The sequence below is a fragment of the Phalacrocorax aristotelis genome, chromosome 16 (assembly GCF_949628215.1).
Source record: "Phalacrocorax aristotelis chromosome 16, bGulAri2.1, whole genome shotgun sequence".
NCBI lineage: Eukaryota > Metazoa > Chordata > Aves > Suliformes > Phalacrocoracidae > Phalacrocorax > Phalacrocorax aristotelis.
Window position 1 is genome coordinate 5,184,398 of NC_134291.1, and position 19,179 is coordinate 5,203,576.

Genomic DNA, 19,179 nt, shown 5'->3' on the forward strand with positions numbered 1-19,179 from the left:
AGAAAGTATAAAGATCTCTAAGAAGCTTTAAAAATTATGCTAGCCTGCATACTAAAAGCTTCAGAGAAATAATCTATGAAAGCTATCTTTCAACTGTTTTATAGTATTATACTTGGCTTTCTTGCACCTGTGTTTTTTAATTGTTTCTCTCACAGCCTTAAATAGATTCAGGAACTATGCGTCTAAAGAAATTACATTTGTTCCAAGAGTGTATGATGCAAGAGCACATTATAACGTTGACTTCGGGCCGCTTGGCAATTCAGCTGTATAATTACCTGCCTTCCCTTCCCTTTCCCCTTTTCTTCCCTTTTCTTCCCTTTTCTTTTTTCAAATCACAAGATTTTAACCAGGTGAAGGTTGATGAGCTGTTCTGCTCACATCCCTGGGCAGTGCCTCTTTAGCAATGCGTTATGACTCCGACCACGTGTTTCCTCAAAATATATGAAAAAGCACATCTCGCAAACTGCTTGTACGGTGGTCTCAGTGGTGCTGAGATTAAAGAAATACTGTAGGAAAATACCTGGAGGGGTTTAACAGCAATTCCTTGTGAATTTACAGTAAGTGGAGTTGAATCAATAAGGAGCCAGGCTAGTCGTGCCCAGAGAAGGGGTTCCAATACAATCCGCTCCTCCTACATGTAGCAGTTCCTGGCTGGTGTTCTAGCACAGCGCTGGGAACCTAAGGACTCGCTGCTTGCTTGTTTTTTAACACCCTGGGGCAGGAAGGCGGGAGGTGTGCGGACCAGGAGCTTTGGGGCCGTGGCCGTAAGAGCAGCGGGGTACGCGGCTCGGCACAGCCCAGCACGCCGGCCCGCAGCTGCCCAGGCTGGGGATCTGGCACACGCGGAGCTTTCCTGCCCACAGCGCAGTCAGCCTCTTTCCAAGGAAATAAAGGCGGCCGAGCGGAAGGAGGCCTGGCGGGCTGGCACACGCCTGGCTGTCACCCGAATGGGGCAGAACGGAAGCGGGGAGGGGAACTGGCTCCACAACTCAGAAGTACTCCTGAGCCTGCCAGTTCTGATGTTGCCAAGAGATCTGCGTTGCGAGTTTCGCATCTGTGTGTTGGTGCTTCTTGTAAATAGTGGAAACAGTAAAAGTTTTTATAGCCTGTGTGAAACTGCTTAGCAAATTAAATTCCAACCCTTATTTCTCACAGTTGATAAAAGAGTCCTGTGACTTGACCTCTCCTGCAGGACGCGTCTCCTGCTCTCACAAACACTGCCATCCATGGCTAGGTCCATGCTCAAAATAGCCCGGGAGCACTCACAGTCCCGCTCAGAGTAGTTCGTCTTTGAGTCAAGGATGTACGGCCAACGAGGCGCTCTCTGTGAACACTAGATTTACTTTATAAATTATTTATGGTGTCTTGTTGAAATGTGTTTCTCTTAATAACTTCCTCTTCTGACCCAATCACATGAAATTGTAACGTAACACTTCTTGTTTCCAGCTTAACCGTAAAGGTGTTAGGTACAGAAAATGAAACACAGGCTGGGAAGTCAGTACGATAGGCCCAAATTTTCAAGATGTTACAGTCGAGACAGTTTGCAGCATGGAAGGGAACTTAAAATTGTGCCAAAACCTGGGGTCAAAGGAATAACCATTTAGTTTCTGTGGTGACAGTATAGCGTTATCTAGCAAAGAAATCTGGTGATTAAAACCCACAGGAAGACAAAAATGGCTATTTGAGAATCCGAATTCACCTTTAGGGAGGTTTCTAGGTTTTGCTTTTTGAAACAGAAGAGGGAACTCCAGTCTGAAAGCTATATCAGGCCTTCACGTACCATCTGAAGCAGCCTCCAGGGATATCACAGACTGCTCTGTGGATTCCGTTTTGCTCTCGCCCTTTCATACGGCGGCATTCAGGAGCTAGCGGTGTTGTGTTCCGCGTACCGATTTAGTCTTTAGCAAACTTTCAGTGCCTAAGTTCTTATAACTAGGACATGCCAGTGCAATTCCTGCCACTAAATTAGTAAAAGGTTTTAAAGTAACGCACTCTATGCGATATAAAAATAAAGTTTATTCAGTGCAGCATCCATTTCTTTTCAAAATCACTCAAAAAAAAAAACCCAAAACCAGAAACAAAAAAGGTCAATGATCCTAACTTTTTAATTTCTGTGCAAGGTTGTCCTCACAATGCAAAACCATTCTGAAGAAACCGCCAGAATGGAAACTGGTATCTGAGATAGTTCCATTAGGGAATGCTTCACGGTTTTGGCACTTTGTCAGATATACTGTATGTTTCTGTTAAAATGGTTGAGTGTGAAACAACTAATGATGTCATTTTTTAAAGGGACACAGGGTTTTAAGGGATTAGGGTTTTTTAGTTTTCAGTTATTAAGCGGAACACGTTTGGCACCAGAAAGCCAATATTCCTTTCAACCAACAACAAAACTGAATCTGTTACAATTAGTCTGTTTTGAAGATTATTTCTGCAGTCGCAAAGACTAGAGAGCTTTTGATAAACATCTGAAAGGTGGGTTGCAGTAGCATGATTTTGTATCAAAGATCACATTTCTCCAATGTGTTTGGGTGGAACAAAAATCCCCAGTATATAGAATGCCTTCCTTTTACCTTTTCTATTCAGTGTCCTCACAACGCATCTTTTCCCTTTCCATGTTGCTTCAAATGTTATGTCACTGCCTCGTCTGATCCGTTTCTGTTTCTTCTCCTTCCCCCGTACTAATGTCAGAGAAGATTTAAAGACTGGCCAGAGACTCCCCGTGCTGTTTGTGCCACGAGTAGCAGAGCCGACCCCATTCTTGACTGGTCCTGATGCGCTGCTGTCGTAAATACGATCACCAGTTTGGCCATGTTTCCTCAACCAGCAAGAATGGCACCTTGACCTTCCATAGATTAAGCAAAATGACAGGGGAGTGGGGTAAATGAAAAAATAGACAAAATAAACATGTTCAGACTCTCCTACGTTGCTAGGATTGCATTTTAAAGATGGCTAACGTGTTTCCAAACAGTCCAGTCCCTTCCCTAAGTCCACCCGCTCTATTTATAGGTCATCCGGAAACTTGCGGTTTCATTTATCTACAAAATGGACACTCCTTCAGAAGATTCTACTAAACCAAATGTCCGTCTTCTCTGTGTTACTGGTAACATTTTTCAGCACTGCAGGGCAACTGTTCTGAAAACCGAGTATGTAAACGTAGGCTAACGTTGTTTGCTTACGGTCTGGCAGGATCGATTCTGCTCATTTTTATTTTCTTTTAGAACTACCTCGGAATACCACGTGTGTGATCTGCTGAGGACAGTATCTGCAGCGTGCCTTTCCACGTACAGTATTTCCCGAGGATAATTGCAAAGATAACAGGTTTAGACAAAACTCAGAAATACATTTACATAAATCAAAAGTAACAGATATTATCAAAATTAAATTAGGGCTGAGCCAACTAATCTAAAAATCTAAAAAAGAAAAAAAATCAAAACCCTAATGGAGACCTTTAAGTTCCTGAGATTCTCCTCCATCTCAAACTCTCTCCCCTTCACAAAGAACACAGAAAGGGAAGTTATATTTAGCCACACAACACAGCGATTTCACCAATACTGTCTGAACACATCAATATAGTTCCAGTTTTCTTAAAATATATCTTCCTATATCTCTTCCAAGTGAGCAGTTTCTGGTGATGCATAGCAAGACTCTACTTGTGTTTATAAAAGCTTTTTAGTTTACATAAAAAGTATAACCACAATGCTCCACCTTTTACTGATAAAGCTAATTTTCCGATAAAAGGTTGTCTAGGTAATCAGCTCCCAGAGAGACCTGATGAGCTGACCGGCCTCCAGTTAATAAAGCAGATGGCCCAGCCCTAAACTAGTTCTATTTCTAAAATAAATAGTGTTTAAAATCTTTCTTTTCTACACGCTTTGTGGGTTTCCCATCATGCTCACACACACGTTTCTGGGTTAGTTACAACTTCGCCATTTTTTTCAGGCTCATCTTTCAGAAACTGCTCCACTTCAATAGAGTCCACCTTGGCATCTTCAGGAGTTTTGTCTTCACATTTGTTTAATTCCTCTCTTTCTGCTGCTTCTTCTTTTGTATGTGGTTCTTCGGGTCTTTTCTTAATGCAAAAGAAATTTCCCATGGCCAATACGAGTGCTGAGGTGGTCACTTCAATTCCAGCAGTAATAAAAACAAACATGTACCTCCCTGTTGCGTCCAAGAGTTTTCCTGAAAAAGACAACATTCCGGGTAATTAACAAAAGCGATTATCTTGCCGCAAAATTTTGTCTGCTTTTTCAAAATATTTAAATGACTCCTGTCTAGAAGTACCACGGCTATCTAAGCAAGTTTTTTTAAATAGCATTTTATAACAAAATACTTCTCAATTATTTCTGCTCAGTTTAACATTCACTGACACTATGTCACATCCCAGAACACGCACTCCCCTGCGCACGCAGAGTCGTGCAATTCAACTGGAATAGAACCAGCCTAGCCTTCATGTGCAAGAGACGGGACAAGTGCCAAGTGTTTGGGATCAAAATGTGTGCATCTCTGTCCGGGATCTGTACCATCGGCTTCCTCTCGCTCCCAATCTCATTTCCTTTCCTACACAGGCAGTGCACTGTCTGCTTAAAATGCAAATCTTATTTAAGAGTTGGTCTGGAGTAACTGGCTGATTGTGATGCCTTAGTCCAGTTGAATTTTCACAGGAATCACAGGAGTGGGGATGTGAAGGAAGCACCTCTCCAAACCTGAAGACCAGAGAAGTGGTGCATAGTACGTGTTTTTCCATGAGGGGTTCTGTCACAATAAAGATACTTGATGGGTTTTACTGTCTGGCATAAACAGTACATGTTTTATGGCAGTGAACTGGTGGGTTTTGATTGGTTGTTTTTTTTTTTCATTTAAGGGTCTGTAAAATTTATGTTCTCTGATTAGTAACTAATTTGCAATGTTGGATTCAAATTAATGAATTTGAATATTTTGTCATGTCCCCTTATTCGTGGGTTGTGAGACACTTGCAACAGAAGCAGTCTACCTTCCTTAAAACAGTCCAGTTTCATAGTCTTCCTTGCAAGATCTTTTTTTCCTCCTGATGTTTTATTTCCTCCTCCAAATCTACCATGGGCATAGAGAATCTATCCCAGTACTTTCCAAAGAAAATTAACAGGTTTCATATTCTGAATCCCAACTCCAAAGAGGTCTGAACTTCACAAAAGTTATTCACTGTGTGTATGAAACTCATCTCATGCAATATTGGCCATCTACTTATAAGAGGCCCAGCGTAAGCTTTCAGTGGAGAAAGAGCAGCATCTCCGATGGCAATTCAACCAATCCTGAAATAAGGGCCAAGAAGGATTCATCCCACCCCATCTTGGACTATTTCAGGTTGTAACCGCAGAAAGTCACTGAAGCATGTGCAACATGAGCACAACATGGACTTCTTGAGTGACTCGTGTTGTCTTTTTCTCTGCTCCCTTATCGTACAATTAGTGTAAACAGCCGCAATGCAAATGATTTTGAATTCTGAACTAAAGGGAATACTAACCCGCTGATGGTGGGCCAATTAGAACAGCCATAGCTTCTGCCAGGAGCACCAAACCGATAGCACTGGAAAACTTCTGAGTACCAACGATAGCCATGAGGACTTCAAACTGAAGAGCACCTACCATTCCATAAGAAATGCCAAAGAAAATGCAGAAGACCACCAGGCCACCATAATCAACAGACATAGAACCCATGAGATCTGTAAAGCCATTGAAAATCATAGCAAAACTGAAGAGGTAGACACAGCGTGGTCTAACCCACTTAAGACCAGCTACCATTCCACAAACAGGCCGAGCAAAGATATCAATGAGTCCCAGAATAGTCAGCAGAAAAGCTGCTGTGGTGTCACGATACCCTAAATCCTTGGCATAACTCACAACGAAAACTGGGGGCACAAAGAGGCCAAGCACCATGATAGATGCTGCCAGCGTGTAGATTACAAAACCACCATCTTTAAACACACTGAAATCCAGAAGTTTTTTCTTCACTTTCTTCTCAGCTGGTTCTTTGGGAGCGTCGGACTTTTTGGGTGGCTCCAAAGGTCTCATTAACGCTCCACACACACAGCAGTTGAGCAGCATCCCACCCAGTATAAGGAATCCTCCTCTCCAACCATACTCATGTTGTAGTATCTGCCCCAACGGCGAGAGAGCACAGAGGAACACCGGGCTCCCAGCAGCGGACAGCCCGTTGGCCAAGGGCCGGCGTTTGTCAAAGTAACGGTTTAACATGATGAGTGAAGGCTGGAAGTTCAGTGCCAGACCCAAACCTGTAACAGAGGGTGCATAAAAATTAATACTGACCTACAATATCACTGTTAAAAAAATCTAAACGGTTTTCCTGATTCATGACTTAAGAATTTTATTTCAAATGGACAGAAGAATTCTAAGATAACAATTGTAAAACCATTCCACCTCTATAATATTCTTGTACTCTATGGTTACACTTCACCGATTACAGCAGTGGCTACTAAACAGACCAGAAAAACTAACTTTCATAAAAAAATAAATGACAGCTTAATTCCACATTCATCTGCCATCTTTATAAAAGCCCATTTGGATGATCCTGATGATTCAGATATTTGTCACTTACACTGCAGCCTAAAGCTAAGATGTCAGCTACCTCATTTTCAACCATGCGCACAACTTACCAGTGATCACACCTGCAGTTAGGTAGATCTGAATGATGCTCGTGCAGAAGGAGGCTATCACCATCCCCACTGAGGCAAAAAGCCCCCCCACCAGCATGACAGGGCGACAGCCGAAGCGGTTGACACACACGCTACAGAGTGGACCTAGGCAAGAAGAGCAAGTTACAGTCACTAAGATAAACCAATTTTTGCAATCGATGTTAGGTCAGTTTGCAGTTCTTTGGTGGATTTGGCAGTGTTACAGTTGGCAGGTTAGCGGTTGGATGATTTTAAAGGTCTTTTCCAACCTGAATGATCCTATGGTTCTTTCCATGCTTCGTCTATACTGTCAGGCCAATCTAGAAAAGCCTTCTTCCCTCTATAGTCAAATACTTAAGTCTTTTTCGTCTTCAGAGTGCCATGCAATTTTTCATCGTCTTTGGTAGCTACTGAGTTACAGAGATTTAATTTTATATGCAAGCTGAATGTGCTTAAATAACTTTTGGATTTATGTGATTAACAGTAATTACTCTTTGGAATGCCTTACTTGCACACAAGTAATGATATGCAATAATGATTCATGCTGTAAATGGCTGTATGATTTACAAACATCATTGTATGATGCAATACTGTGTCAAAAACAGAATTACCTACCTGTTCCATAGAGCATGGCCAAGAGAATGGAGGAAATCCATGCAGTGTCACTGTATCCAATGTCAAATTCCCGGATAAGTTCTTTAAAGAACACACTAACTGCCTTAGGAAAGGCATAGGAGAATCCTGTGATGATAAAACAGCCAAAAAGGACAGCCCAGCCCCAGCCTCCATCAGGGGCCTTAACACCGGATGGACCATCATCAGCTACTACAGCTCCCATGATGAAGCTCAAGTGTTCCCTAAGAAATAAAAAGCAGTTAGAGTCTAGAGACACCGGGACAATTATCTAACCAAAATCATCTAACCAAAATAGTCAAATACAAATCTTGTATACAAATCTTAAATACAAATCTTGAAGATGTGGTGCAATTTTAGCTATTCCTTGCTCGGGTTTAGTCCTTACAAAGCTTGTAAAAAATACATAAAAATGAGATGCACACAGCCGAGTTTCAAATGAGCATCCCCTTACAGCTCTCTCAAAGTCAGAACTGGATTTCAACCAAACCACTGTTTCATTGGAAAACTGAAGCCATCACAGCAGTTCAGGGGTGCATGTGACTTTCACAAATACGCAGTAACCACTGCATTGATGTCTGCGGGGTTTTTGTTACAAGACCTTGTTATATGAAGCACTTGGACTATTCACCTCAGAGACCTGGATGCAAAATCTGGCTGCATCACAAGTATTCTGTGCCACAGTAGACAAGCCACCCGTGCTTTTTTGTGCCCTCCTGAGGACAGCAATACAGCCCTGATGCACTGATATCTCGAAAAGATACACAGATCCCTCTGAGCTTCTGATGACCTATCAGTTTTCACGCATCAAATAAGTACCTAAGCTAAACTGCAATGAAAATCTGCACAGGCAGTTTTTGTGAATGGTGGGAGTTAGTAACTGCGGCAATGCTCAGTGTCACTGTCTGTCTGAAGCAAATACTTTCCATTGTTGTGTTATTACATTATCAGTAAAATTTTTTTAGTATTTTATTTTATGAGTCTTTTCTTTCACATCTTCTGTATGCAGCCACAAGCACCTTTGCATGTAAAAAATAAAATCTCTCGTGAGAATGTTATGTACTAGACAGTAACACTTCAAAGTTTTAAGAGAGAGAGATGGGGGGTGGGGAAAGACACTGAAAAGGCAGATAAAGTGTCCCTGTATGTGAAGAGTGCAGGAAGGTACTGCATCACCCCAGCTCGCTTTTTGTAGGGTCTGCGTATTACGGACATCTTGAAAAAGTTATAGCGAGCTTCAAATGAGTTACACATGAAATCTTACACGTACAAAAGTTGACCGTTTCTTTAAAACGCAATTCATTACTCCTGTTGGGCCACTGTTTCTCCACCATAGTACCTAGAAGAGGATTGCAAGCACAGTTGCACATCAGAGGTGGTGTTCATCAGTAAAGAAAGCTGCTTTCAGAAGTAGAGGCCTGCATGGGGATTGTTGCGTGTTGGGAATCATGTAGTTCTCCCAGCTCCATTTCAGACCCAGACCATGTATGGCACGACAATCCAGTAGATGTAGACTCATCTAGACAACTGAGCACCGAATGCCTGTTGTTACTAGGCCTGGATGAACGTACTTACTATGGCATTTAGACCAGCACCCCCACTTCTTGGAAGAAACAACTTTATATACATGATGCAGAAATAAACCTGGCCATGACTACAGCTGTGCTAGTACCCTGGGCTGTACAAGGACAGTACGCCTCATGCTACTGGCTTCACCTCTTGCTTTCTGGAAACATAAACAGAAAACAATTTGTCTTAAGTCCATACCACTAGAACCTAAAATGGTTAAAACAAGAAGTGAAGCAGAATGGCCCAATAAAAGTAGACATCTAGGTGCCTGCTACAGCAGATGGCTGATTCGCTGCTTGCTGTAAGAGTGTGTAAAAATGCATAGCTTGCCTGGCTGGGCAACTTCTGCACCAGACTTCGCGCCACTAAATGAAACTCTTCAGACGCATCTCTGCCAACCCTCCTGACACCGGGATCTGTCTGCCCTTCAGAACTGTTCTTCACAGTAACTCCTGTATCATACAAACAAAGCACTCTTCAAAAAAAGGGTTGTTATTTTTTCTAAAGCAATAACCAGACAGCACAGAGTAGGTGCACAAAGTGTAATCCCTTGTGACGCTGGTAGCTCTGTAATAGTAATGAACACAGGGGAAATGCTGATTCAGGTGTCTCAGCTCAAGTGTATAAAGAACGGGAAAAAGGTGTAAAATGGAAGGAGTCCAGGGGGCAGGAGGAGTCATCTCTCCCACTACTTCTGAACTACCAGACAGAGCATTTCATTTGGAGTGAATGTTTAAAATGGTCGGGGAAGTCTTGTGTAATTTTTGTTCTTTCATATTATCCATCCTGTGGCAACACAAGATCAGTAATAATGCATGAGCATGACTTGTTGGAAAAATAGCAATCAGCAGCTTCTCCAGGCTGCATACACAGCGCTGAACAGGAATGTCCAGCCCTAAAAGAAACGTTCGCCTCTGTGCTTCCTCCTGCGCACCGGCAGGGACAGCCGCCGTCAGTGGGTGCAGAGCGAAGGTGCTCTACGGTCAACCTCTGCAGCCCTGCAGCGCTGCGCCTGGCAGGGAACTACACCCGGGCCCTGCCAGCGGCAGGTGCCTCTGGAGGTGAGGGGCCGCTAGAAGCTACTTTGCAGCAGGCCCGTTCCTTCCGGAAAAGACCGGCGAGACCCCGCCGAGCCTCTCCGCGGGGGCAGGTAGTTAACGCGGCAGCCGGAGCACCGAGCCCGGGCAGGTCCCGGTTCGGCGCGGGGCCCGCTTCGGGGCAGGGCCCGCTCGCCGCGGCCCCGCCTGACCCTGCCACCGTGACGCGCGGCGGCGGGAGCCACCTCAGCCCGGCGCGCGCGCGCTGCCAGCCGCCGCACTGAGACGTGCGGGACGTGACTGGGCGGGGCCCTCACTGCGGCCCCGCGCGCCCGCCCCGCGCGCTGCCCGCCCCGCGCGCTGCCCGCCGCGCGCGCCCGGCGGGCCCGGGGGAGGTGGAAATGGCCGCAGACCCCCGCGGACCCCTCCCTCGCCCGGCGCAGCGGCAGCCCCTGAGACGCCTTTCGGCCCCACTACGGGGCTCGCCCGCCTTGCGTGCCCCAAGAGGAACCGTCCGATGAAAGGGCTGGGCTCGAGGGGTGGGGGAAGCGGGCCTACTCCCAGCGTTTCATGAAAATAAGGCTATGGGGAAGCTGCAACATCCGTTTACTCTTCTTTTACGTCACGTCTGTTACCACATTGGGCTAAAAACCACCATCAACCAGACCTTCAAATGCCATTCGTTTGAGATTGCGCGCCATACGCAAACACCCATGCATCAACCTTGTTCATCTGGTTTAGTCCACCAGTACTTCACATTAATGCACCAGAATTAAAACCCCATTAACCAGAACAAATGAACCCTGTCTCCGCAAGCACAGCCGAAGGTGCTCTTCCTCCCAGTGTGGCGTGCCTTACCAGACTAGGCTGTGATCACCGCCTTAAGAAGTCGGAAGGAAGTAGCAGGGAGGTGCTGTGCCAAGTGCTCAAACTAGGGTTAGCTCGGAAGAGGTGGGCTTGCGGTTGCCTTGCACAGTCAAAATTTCACTTTAAATTTCACTCCGGTGCTGGGACACTGCCGCAGACTGCTCAGACGGGGGGCTACTGCATAACTATTGCAACAGTTTGCTTTGCTTTCCACTTTTGCTAGCTCAGCCCCATTTCGAGGTAAAGGATTACGCAGCTCAGTTTCCGTATCACCATAACAGACGTGGTAGTATTGTCAATATTTATTCCAGGCTCCTCCTATCACGAGTGGGTTCTTGCTTTGGTAATGTGTAAAACAAAGGGAGCACATGTAGTTAAATCTGCAGGGTTTCATGCTCCTGAGATTATCTTCCTGTTGCCATGGAAACTAATACAGGATCAGTTAGGAGGAAATATTAGGTGGTTGCGGGTAGCATCGCGGGTGGTGCGTTTGGCGTGATGTTGCCATGTACGTACAGGGAGAGCACTGGTATTATGCAAAGGAGCAGCTAGGAAGGGCAAGAATCTAATACCAGTTACCCTTATTGGCCAGGTAGCAGAGCTTTGTGGTCAGCAGCATGGGTATGAAGGACATTTATGAATACATAGGCCATCCACAGGGGAAGCTTGAGAACTTCCCCTGAATTAATTCGTTTTAACTATGGCAGAAATCTACACAACCTTGAATTCCTAAGAGAGAAATAATGTTTATCCAAAACAAAACATGAACTTCCACATAGGGAACCCAGTTCAGACTGGAACTCAGTCTGGATCCCCACTGGGCTGAGAACTGTACAATTTCAAAATGAGGAAGACAGTCTAAGCTCGGCAACGCAGGGACACTCCTTCAGTTTCTTATCTGGGGGACGAAGAGAATAATGATTCGCTCTTCGCGGGGGGTTGGGAGGATGGGCATGCTGAAAAGCACAGACCGCTCAATACTGTGTTAATAGGAGTCATAAACCTCCTGCATTTGCCCAAGGGTACTAAAATCTAAGCAGACGAAACAAAAGATGTATGTTATCCTGGGATTTGAGTGGCGAATCCTAAGACTAACCAACTCTACTGAAATTTTGCACGAAGTGACCCCTGCAAAAATAATTTTATTTTCATATCCTCCAGGCCCTAATGACAGCCCTCTACATATAAAACAACTACCCTTTGCACAGACATCACTGACATCTGCCTACTCCACATGACTTTAACTCTTTCCTGATGCTCCAAAGCACTAATGCATGTATCTTTAATTCTAATTTTATTTACTAAAACCCATTCTTAGGTACTTTGTAAAAGCCATTTTGATGGGCCACTGGTATGACACAGCAGTGCATTCCTTGTGGCTTACCTGCTTCAGTACCAGCCAACTGAATTATACATTCCTTTCCAAAGGCTGCTGCAAGCTCCTGTTTCCTACAAAATTGTTACCGATGCCTGCCCTGACCTCCTGTCCTCCCCACGAAGCCCCGCAGTGACTTTCACTCTCCCAGTTTGGCCTCCTCTCTTTTATCAGAGATTGTTTTGCAGTTCTGCTGCATCTGCCTTACTTAAGTGTTTGCCAGCTTTCACCATTCTCTCATCTCTCTCTCACAACTCGTCGGATAAACCACACGGTAACTCTGTGCTGGCAGTCGCTGTAGGTGATGTTCCATACCAGCACTTACTATTTATCAGCCTCCAGTCCCCACTTAGCCTCCGACCATTTCAGTGTCCACTGCTTCAGCACAGTAATGTACATCCCAAGTTGCTGGCAGACTGCAATGACACAGTAAATTCATGCAGCAGTTTTATGTGTAGCAAATAATACTAACCCATGGAGATTCTATCATCTGGGTAAAGTGCTCCGCAGGGTCAATTGTGCTTTTTTTTAATTATTTATATAATGAAAATGTTAGAACCCTGTTCTATATATATAAAATATACATATAGTATATTCTATTTATATATTATATAGAATATATATAGAGAATATGTATATTCTAGATATAATATAGTCTGCAAAATCAGATAATATTATCCTTTTGGTTTCTTTGGGTTATTTAATTTTCCTTAATGAGCACGTTACCAACAAGTACCCCTAACTTACGCTGGGCCATAAGCAAAAGAATAAGCCACAGATCTGCATACTAACATCACATTTAAAGAAGTATTATTAATGTGGCTTTCTTCTTAAGAAGAAGGAAACAGCTCTTTTAATCTTGAGATAGATACTTGCATGAATATTTTCTTTAACGACAACAGTAACTAACAGTTCAGCCTTCTCAGGTACCACCTTTGAAACAAAGAGACTAGCTCTGCAACAATGGCATTGTCAACATCCCTAGTTATTGTCTCCATATCAAATGCCCAGTTTCTGGAGAAGCGGACTTATTTTTCTAAAGCCTATGGGTTTTTTTTTACCAACATCCATCACCCTAAGTGCATTAATGTCAGCATCACAGCGGCACCGTAAGACCAGACAGCATGTGCCCTTTCTGCCTGCACAGAAGTGACAAACATGCCTTCCGCTGCACTTGAATTATCTGGCTGCTTTCCGTGTGCTTTCAAAAATAGAAGCTGCAGAATCCCAACTTCGGCTGAGTATTTACAATTCATTCTTCGTGTATCATGAAAATGAATTTCATCCCTGCAGCTATGGTGGCTTTGCAACCTGTCGGAGCTTTTAGAAAAAACACAAATTCTTGCCAATTGTTTATAGTAGAGAAGCGTCCTTATTTTGTCTAGTATAAAGCGAGAAAGTGACAGAGCTAGATAGATGCCTATTAAGGGTCCAGTCCTGTCACCAGCTGGACGTACGTGCTTATTTTCGTGGAACACCATGGAACAACCCCAATACCTAACGTGCTCGTATCTCAAGCTAGGTTAGCACACGCGGCTGAACAGCGCGGGAAGGATCGTCTGGTGAAGAGGCGTCATTTTACACAACCACTTTGGACGGTGCAGCTGCGCAACAGGGTGTCATACATGGAGATGCGTGAATTCCCACTTCGGCCACAATTTAAGATGTCACCTTAATATTTTTATAATTTACCTTGAGTTATACTCCCAACGGAACCACAACAGGTGAGCTGTGCTAACAGAGTCTGCTCTACATTTTTAAACTGCTGACTGCCACACCTAAACAAACTACCGCTCCCTGTGGAGCAAACATTGTGAAACCATACATGACTTCACTCTCCGACATCCTAAACTAAACGGTTTTCCAACTGCTTTACCCAAAAAGCACTCAAACTCGCCGACCGAGACCGCGTTTCCTCAACCGGTGCTAACGGTCTGCGCGCGTGGGGAAGTTGTGCCGCGGCCATCCAACCCGCCCTCCGTGCGCTTCTCCTTCTCTCCACAGAGCCGTTTAGAGCCGGGACCTCTCCGCGAGGACCACCGGCGGCGGCAGCACGCAAGGCTCCCGCCCAGCAGGCGCGGAGGGGCTGCGGCGGCCCGCCCGCCCGCGGGGGAGGAGCGGGGGTCGGCAGAACAATGGTGGCGGCGGCGGCCGGCACGTACCCCCGCCGCACGGACGGCTCCGCCGCAGCCCTCGGGCCGCTGCCGATGCTCACCCGGCCTCGGGAGGCGGCCGCCCCGCGTCCTCCGAGCGCCTCACGCTCCTCCGAGCGCTCGCAGAACCGAGTAACGGAGAGGTCACGCCCGGGGCTGCGGCCATCTCCTCATGAGGGGGACGGTCCCTCGGCCCGCGCGTCCCTCGCTTTGGCGGATCTGTCACCGCCGTGACAAAGGAGACTCCGCCATCTCCCCCCCTTCCCCCCGGGGCTCCACACCGAAAGGAAAGGTGAGCAGCCGCGGAGGGACCGCGGAGGGACGGCGCGGGCTGGCGCGGAGACCCTGGCCGCCCGGTACCGGTCCGCGGCCAGCGATGGCGAGAACAAAGCGCCTCAGGAGCCGGCGGGGAGGCGCGGTCCGTGCGCTGGGGCCGGCGGCACCGCGCGCCTCGCCGTGACCCGGCCGCCAAAGGGGGAAGCCGGGGGGCAGCGCTCTCTGACAGCGGCCGGGGCCGCGGGCTCGGTCGCCAGCACCGCTCGGCGCCCGGACAGCGCTGTCAGGCCGACGGCGGCGGGAACGCTGGGCGACCCGCACCGCACCGCCGCCTGCCCGAGGAACCCCTAGTCCCACGCACGGGGAGGTCGGAGGGGGGGCGCCCCCCCGTCCCAGGCGAGGTGGCGCCCAGGGGGGCGAGGACGGTCCGCGCCGTGCCCACCGCCCCACCGGCGCCTTCCCGCAGCCTCTGGGCGAGGGATGAAGCCGCGCCGCCCGCGCCGCGCTCGCCCAAAGCTCCGGCCGCGCTCCACCCTCGCAGAGATGCGCCCTCGGCCTGCCTGCCGCTCCGGAGTGGGCTCACCCGGCTCCGGACCCCTCCCCGCGCCCCCAAGGCGGTCGCCCCCGTGCGCCAGCCAAGCGCTCCGCAGCATCACGCACGCCGGCTCCGCCTCGGTACCTGAGTCACGTCCCGCGCCTCAGCCTGAGGATGCCCGTGTGGCGCCGGACTGCTGCCCACCTCGGAGGGACCCGCCCCGGCCCCTCTGCCTCCCGCCGGCTGCCGAGCGCGGCAGGTCGGCGGCCGCTCGCCCCTCCCACGCCGGAGCGGGGGCACCCCGGGTCCTAGCGCCGCCCACCCGACTCCTTCCCGCCGCTACAGGTTCACCCGCGCAGGGGCAGCCCGGCCGCGTGTGGTCCGGCCCGGTATTCCGTCCCCGTCCCCGCCCCCCGCCGCCGCCCCAGACACCGCCGCCCCGCGCCCCGTCGCGCCTCGCGCCCCGGCGGACCGTTGCTCGCGTGCAGCGCCGCGCTGGACCGGGGCCTGCCGCCGTGGGATGCTGCCCCGGGGGCCGAGGGGAGCGGGACCCGCGCGGTGGGCCGCACCGTACCAGTAGGCGCCGGTGGCTGAGGTCTGGTCTGTGCTGCACTCCTGGTTGCCGGGGAGTGATCAGAGTTTCTTGTCTCCTCACGTAAGAAGGACGTCTATGAGCTCCCTTGCTACTTTTTTCCCTTCTCAGTCGTTCTGACCGTGATAGTGTGCATCCTGCAGGTAACTCAAAGGCTTCGCTCATCCTTTCCCAAGGAAGCACCGCCTGCAAATGCGCCTCCTTGAGATCTCTCTCCTTTTACATCCAGATGAAGTGAGCTTTCTGCACTGATCTGCTGTGGGTCTAGTGCTATTCATACAAATGTTGACATATGAAACTGAGAGTGTGTTGATACTGCTATTTAGCATCCACACAGTTGTGATGGGCTCCTAAAGTGCAGTACAGAAAGTAGCACTCCTTAGGCTACTCAGGGCTTAGGAAATTCAGGAGTAGGTGCACCACTCCTTTGTGTGCTTACAGCACACAGTCTGGTGTATAGGGAAGTGGTTGTGCCCTGTGCTCAGTACTGGTGAGGCCGCACCTCAAATCCTGTGTTCAGTTTTGGGCCTCTCAGGACAAGAAGGCCCTTGAGGTGCTGGAGCGTGTCCAGAGAAGGGCAACAGAGCTGGGGAAGGGTCTGGAGAACAAGTGTGCTGGGGAGCGGCTGAGGGAGCTGGAGGGGTTTAGTCTGGAGGAGGCTGAGGGGAGACCCTATAGCTCTCTGCAATTGTCTGAAAGGAGGTTGTAGTGAGGTGGGCGCGTTTGTTTCTTTTCCAAGGTCACCAGGGATAGGACGAGAGGAAATGGCCTCAAGTTGCATCAGGGGAGGTTTAGGTTGGATATTAGGAAAAATTTCTTCACCAAAAAGGTTGTCAAGCACTGGCACAGGATGCCCAGGGCAGCGGTGGAGTCACCATCCCTGGTGCTGTTTAAAAGATGTGTAGATGTGGTACTTGGGACATAGTTTCGTGGTGGGCTTGGCAATGCTGGTTTATGGTTGGACTCGATGATCTTAAGGGTCTTTCCCAACCCAAATGATTCTATGATTCTGTGATTCCTACCACCTTTGTGGAGATGCACAGGGGTAAGGTTCTAAATAGAAGAGGGCAGGTAGGATACAGCATTGTCTTGTGAGAGCTGTGGTGTTGCACACATTAGTAGCTTCCAATCTTTTAAAAGCTACTCACAGAAATCAGGTAATACAGAAGAAGAATCTGAAACTCTTTTGACGCCACAGAAGTTTTTTCTTTTCCCTGCACATTACGTTTGCTTTGGTTTTTGATTCAGTTTTGCTGCAGTACCCATTTGTACCTGTTTAGGGCTTCATCACAGTAAAGATGAGCAAGGCCAGGTGGTTTGTTTTGGGTAGATAGCATACAGCCGGTAAGACGTACATTGCTAATCTTAAAGATCAGTAAAACCAGTTTTTTACTGTCTACAATTACCTGAATTTAGGCCATTTGCTTACAGGCTAGATGAAGGTAACTGTGGAAGAGCAAAAACCACTGATTCTTGTGGAGCTTCTGAAGGAAGCAATGCAGTGCCTGACGCACAGCAAAATTGCTGGAGTCTAGCAGCTGAAGACATTTTTATGTGTCTTTACAGGTAATCTTAGTTCTCCAGGAAAAGGAAATATGAGGACTGGAAAAACTCCTACGTTTTTTGAGAGGGAGACAGTTTTATTTGTCATGACCCCACCCACTGACTGTAATTTCTTAAGAAGGACAGTTCCATCCTGCAAAATCTGCTTTGCTAGTCCGCTTGACTTGAATCACTACATTACAGAAATGCATAACCCCCAGCAGAATTTTTATTTCAAACCTTAGAGGTATGTACTTTGCAAAGACATTTTCAGAAGGGACAGAGATGCCTAGGTATGGAGAGGAGTAACAGTGAAAGTGAAGTTGGCAAAATGCCTAAGCCATGAGTATCTCTTACAGCTACTCAAATGATACAAGAGGTGTTAACCAAACATGCTAAAAAGACAAGAAAGAGGACGGGTGTGTCCTTCACATCTGGCAACATTGCCCCTACCAAAGCCTCCATCTCTCTGCAGCCTGGTCAGCAGAGTGCAACACACGTGCTCTGGTTAGCGTTCAGTTGCAGAACACACACACCATTTACGAGGTCGGCGGGGTTTTTTTTTCTAGAGGCAGAAGAGCGTCACTGCAGCTGGTCTGTGTTTCAGACGCAGACATCCATAGGCAGAGACCAGCTGCGGAGAAAACTGACCAGTGGTCTGTGGTCTCACTTTTGTAGCTGACTGCTCCTATTGTTTTTCAAGAATGCATTTTCTGAAAGAGATGTGTTTGTAGAGGGTGACATGCCAGGGTAAATGACACCCCCCAACATCAGTGCCCAGATCATTGGATTTGATTCAGTATTCAACAAGGCAGTAGTGTAAGTGAGCAGAACACAGGGTTGCTGTGCCTGCAGAAGCCTGCACAGAGTCTGGATAACCTCATAAACACTTGGAACTGAGATGAAGGCACAAAACCCCTATCTGTTAGATGGAGTTATGTTGCATGTGTTTCAGCATTAAATATGCTGCAGTACACTTACGAGTAGCAGGAATACTAAAGTGCAGTAAAGAGATCTCAAAGCACAGTGACTTAAGGCATCTCACTACAAAAAGAGCTTTGAAAAATTCTTCTTTACAGTCCTAACTAAATTTTTTTAAATTTCTGCATATTAGTATTGTTCATCTGTAAGTATGCCACTTACTACAGATATTCTCAAAGTGGTGTTGAACTCATGAGGAATCATTAAATAGGCAAATGCTTTGCTCAGAGTAGACTGTGAAAGTCTGTTTAGTTTCTTGCTAAGGGGATTCTTAGTAGGAAAATATGATGTCGTTGAGTTATACTTAATAGATGCTAGGTTCTGCCTACCCTCCACTAAAAAGTCCTTCACTCCATAATTCCTTACTAGTTTCCAAATAAATAAGGATCCTGGTATGTTCTTTATTTAAGTATTTCATTTGACTTTGTCTGTTATTTTTTTATTTTGTGCCTTTGTGATGAGGAAGGCTAGTGATATTCTGGGTACTGAATGTACTGAATAGAAGGGCACATGGCTGGCTCCTGGGCAATTCGTTGCCTGGCAGGACCCTCTGCTTTCCATGTGGCTGGCCCCCAGGCTGCATGGGGTTATTCATCGCCAAGAGCAGGAGTTTACATTTCCTCTGTTGAGCTTAATAAGATTCCGAGATTGTTTCCATTAAAAACAGAGTGATGTAGTGAATCCAGTAACTCTCTGCCATTCACATCAGTAAAGACAGTCAGACAATGCTGGAAATTTTTGCCTGATCAGGCTTCCAAAAACGCAGGAGTGATTGGAGTGGTGGTGTTGTTACAGAGTATAATGGGAAGAGGGTAGCTGGCATTAGGACAAAGCTTCATTGCTCTGAAACTTTGGGCTTCTGATGGCAAATGTTTTCCCTGGCACCTCCTGAACTGTATAAATGCTTCTGTGTGTTGTAACGGTTTTGGGTGGTTGCTGCTTCCTGTTCCAA

General features: G+C 47.2%; 2 protein-coding genes across 3 annotated transcripts in view; one reads left to right on the forward strand and one right to left on the reverse strand.

The window, feature by feature from the left end:
* Positions 1-1,996: 1,996 nt before the first annotated feature.
* SLC16A3 (solute carrier family 16 member 3) lies at positions 1,997-15,396 on the reverse strand. 2 transcript variants are annotated; one of them, XM_075111321.1, is made up of 5 exons: positions 15,257-15,396; positions 7,283-7,524; positions 6,650-6,793; positions 5,501-6,268; positions 1,997-4,179 (listed from the first exon to the last, which is right to left on the reverse strand). In XM_075111321.1, the coding sequence occupies exons 2-5, from the start codon at positions 7,503-7,505 to the stop codon at positions 3,893-3,895; spliced, it is 1,422 nt and encodes a 473-aa protein (XP_074967422.1). In that variant the 5' UTR covers positions 7,506-7,524; positions 15,257-15,396; the 3' UTR covers positions 1,997-3,892. The 2 variants fall into 2 exon arrangements, with proteins under 2 accessions (XP_074967422.1, XP_074967424.1); XM_075111323.1 differs by lacking the exon at positions 15,257-15,396 and adding an exon at positions 12,474-12,564.
* The window catches only part of CCDC57 (coiled-coil domain containing 57), a 57,211-nt gene continuing 51,596 nt past the window's right edge, over positions 13,565-19,179 (forward strand). Inside the window, exons 1-2 of the mRNA XM_075111679.1 lie at positions 13,565-13,601; positions 14,479-14,593. Of these exons, the coding sequence (XP_074967780.1) occupies positions 13,565-13,601; positions 14,479-14,593 (152 nt within the window). The remainder of the gene's footprint in view (positions 13,602-14,478; positions 14,594-19,179) is intronic.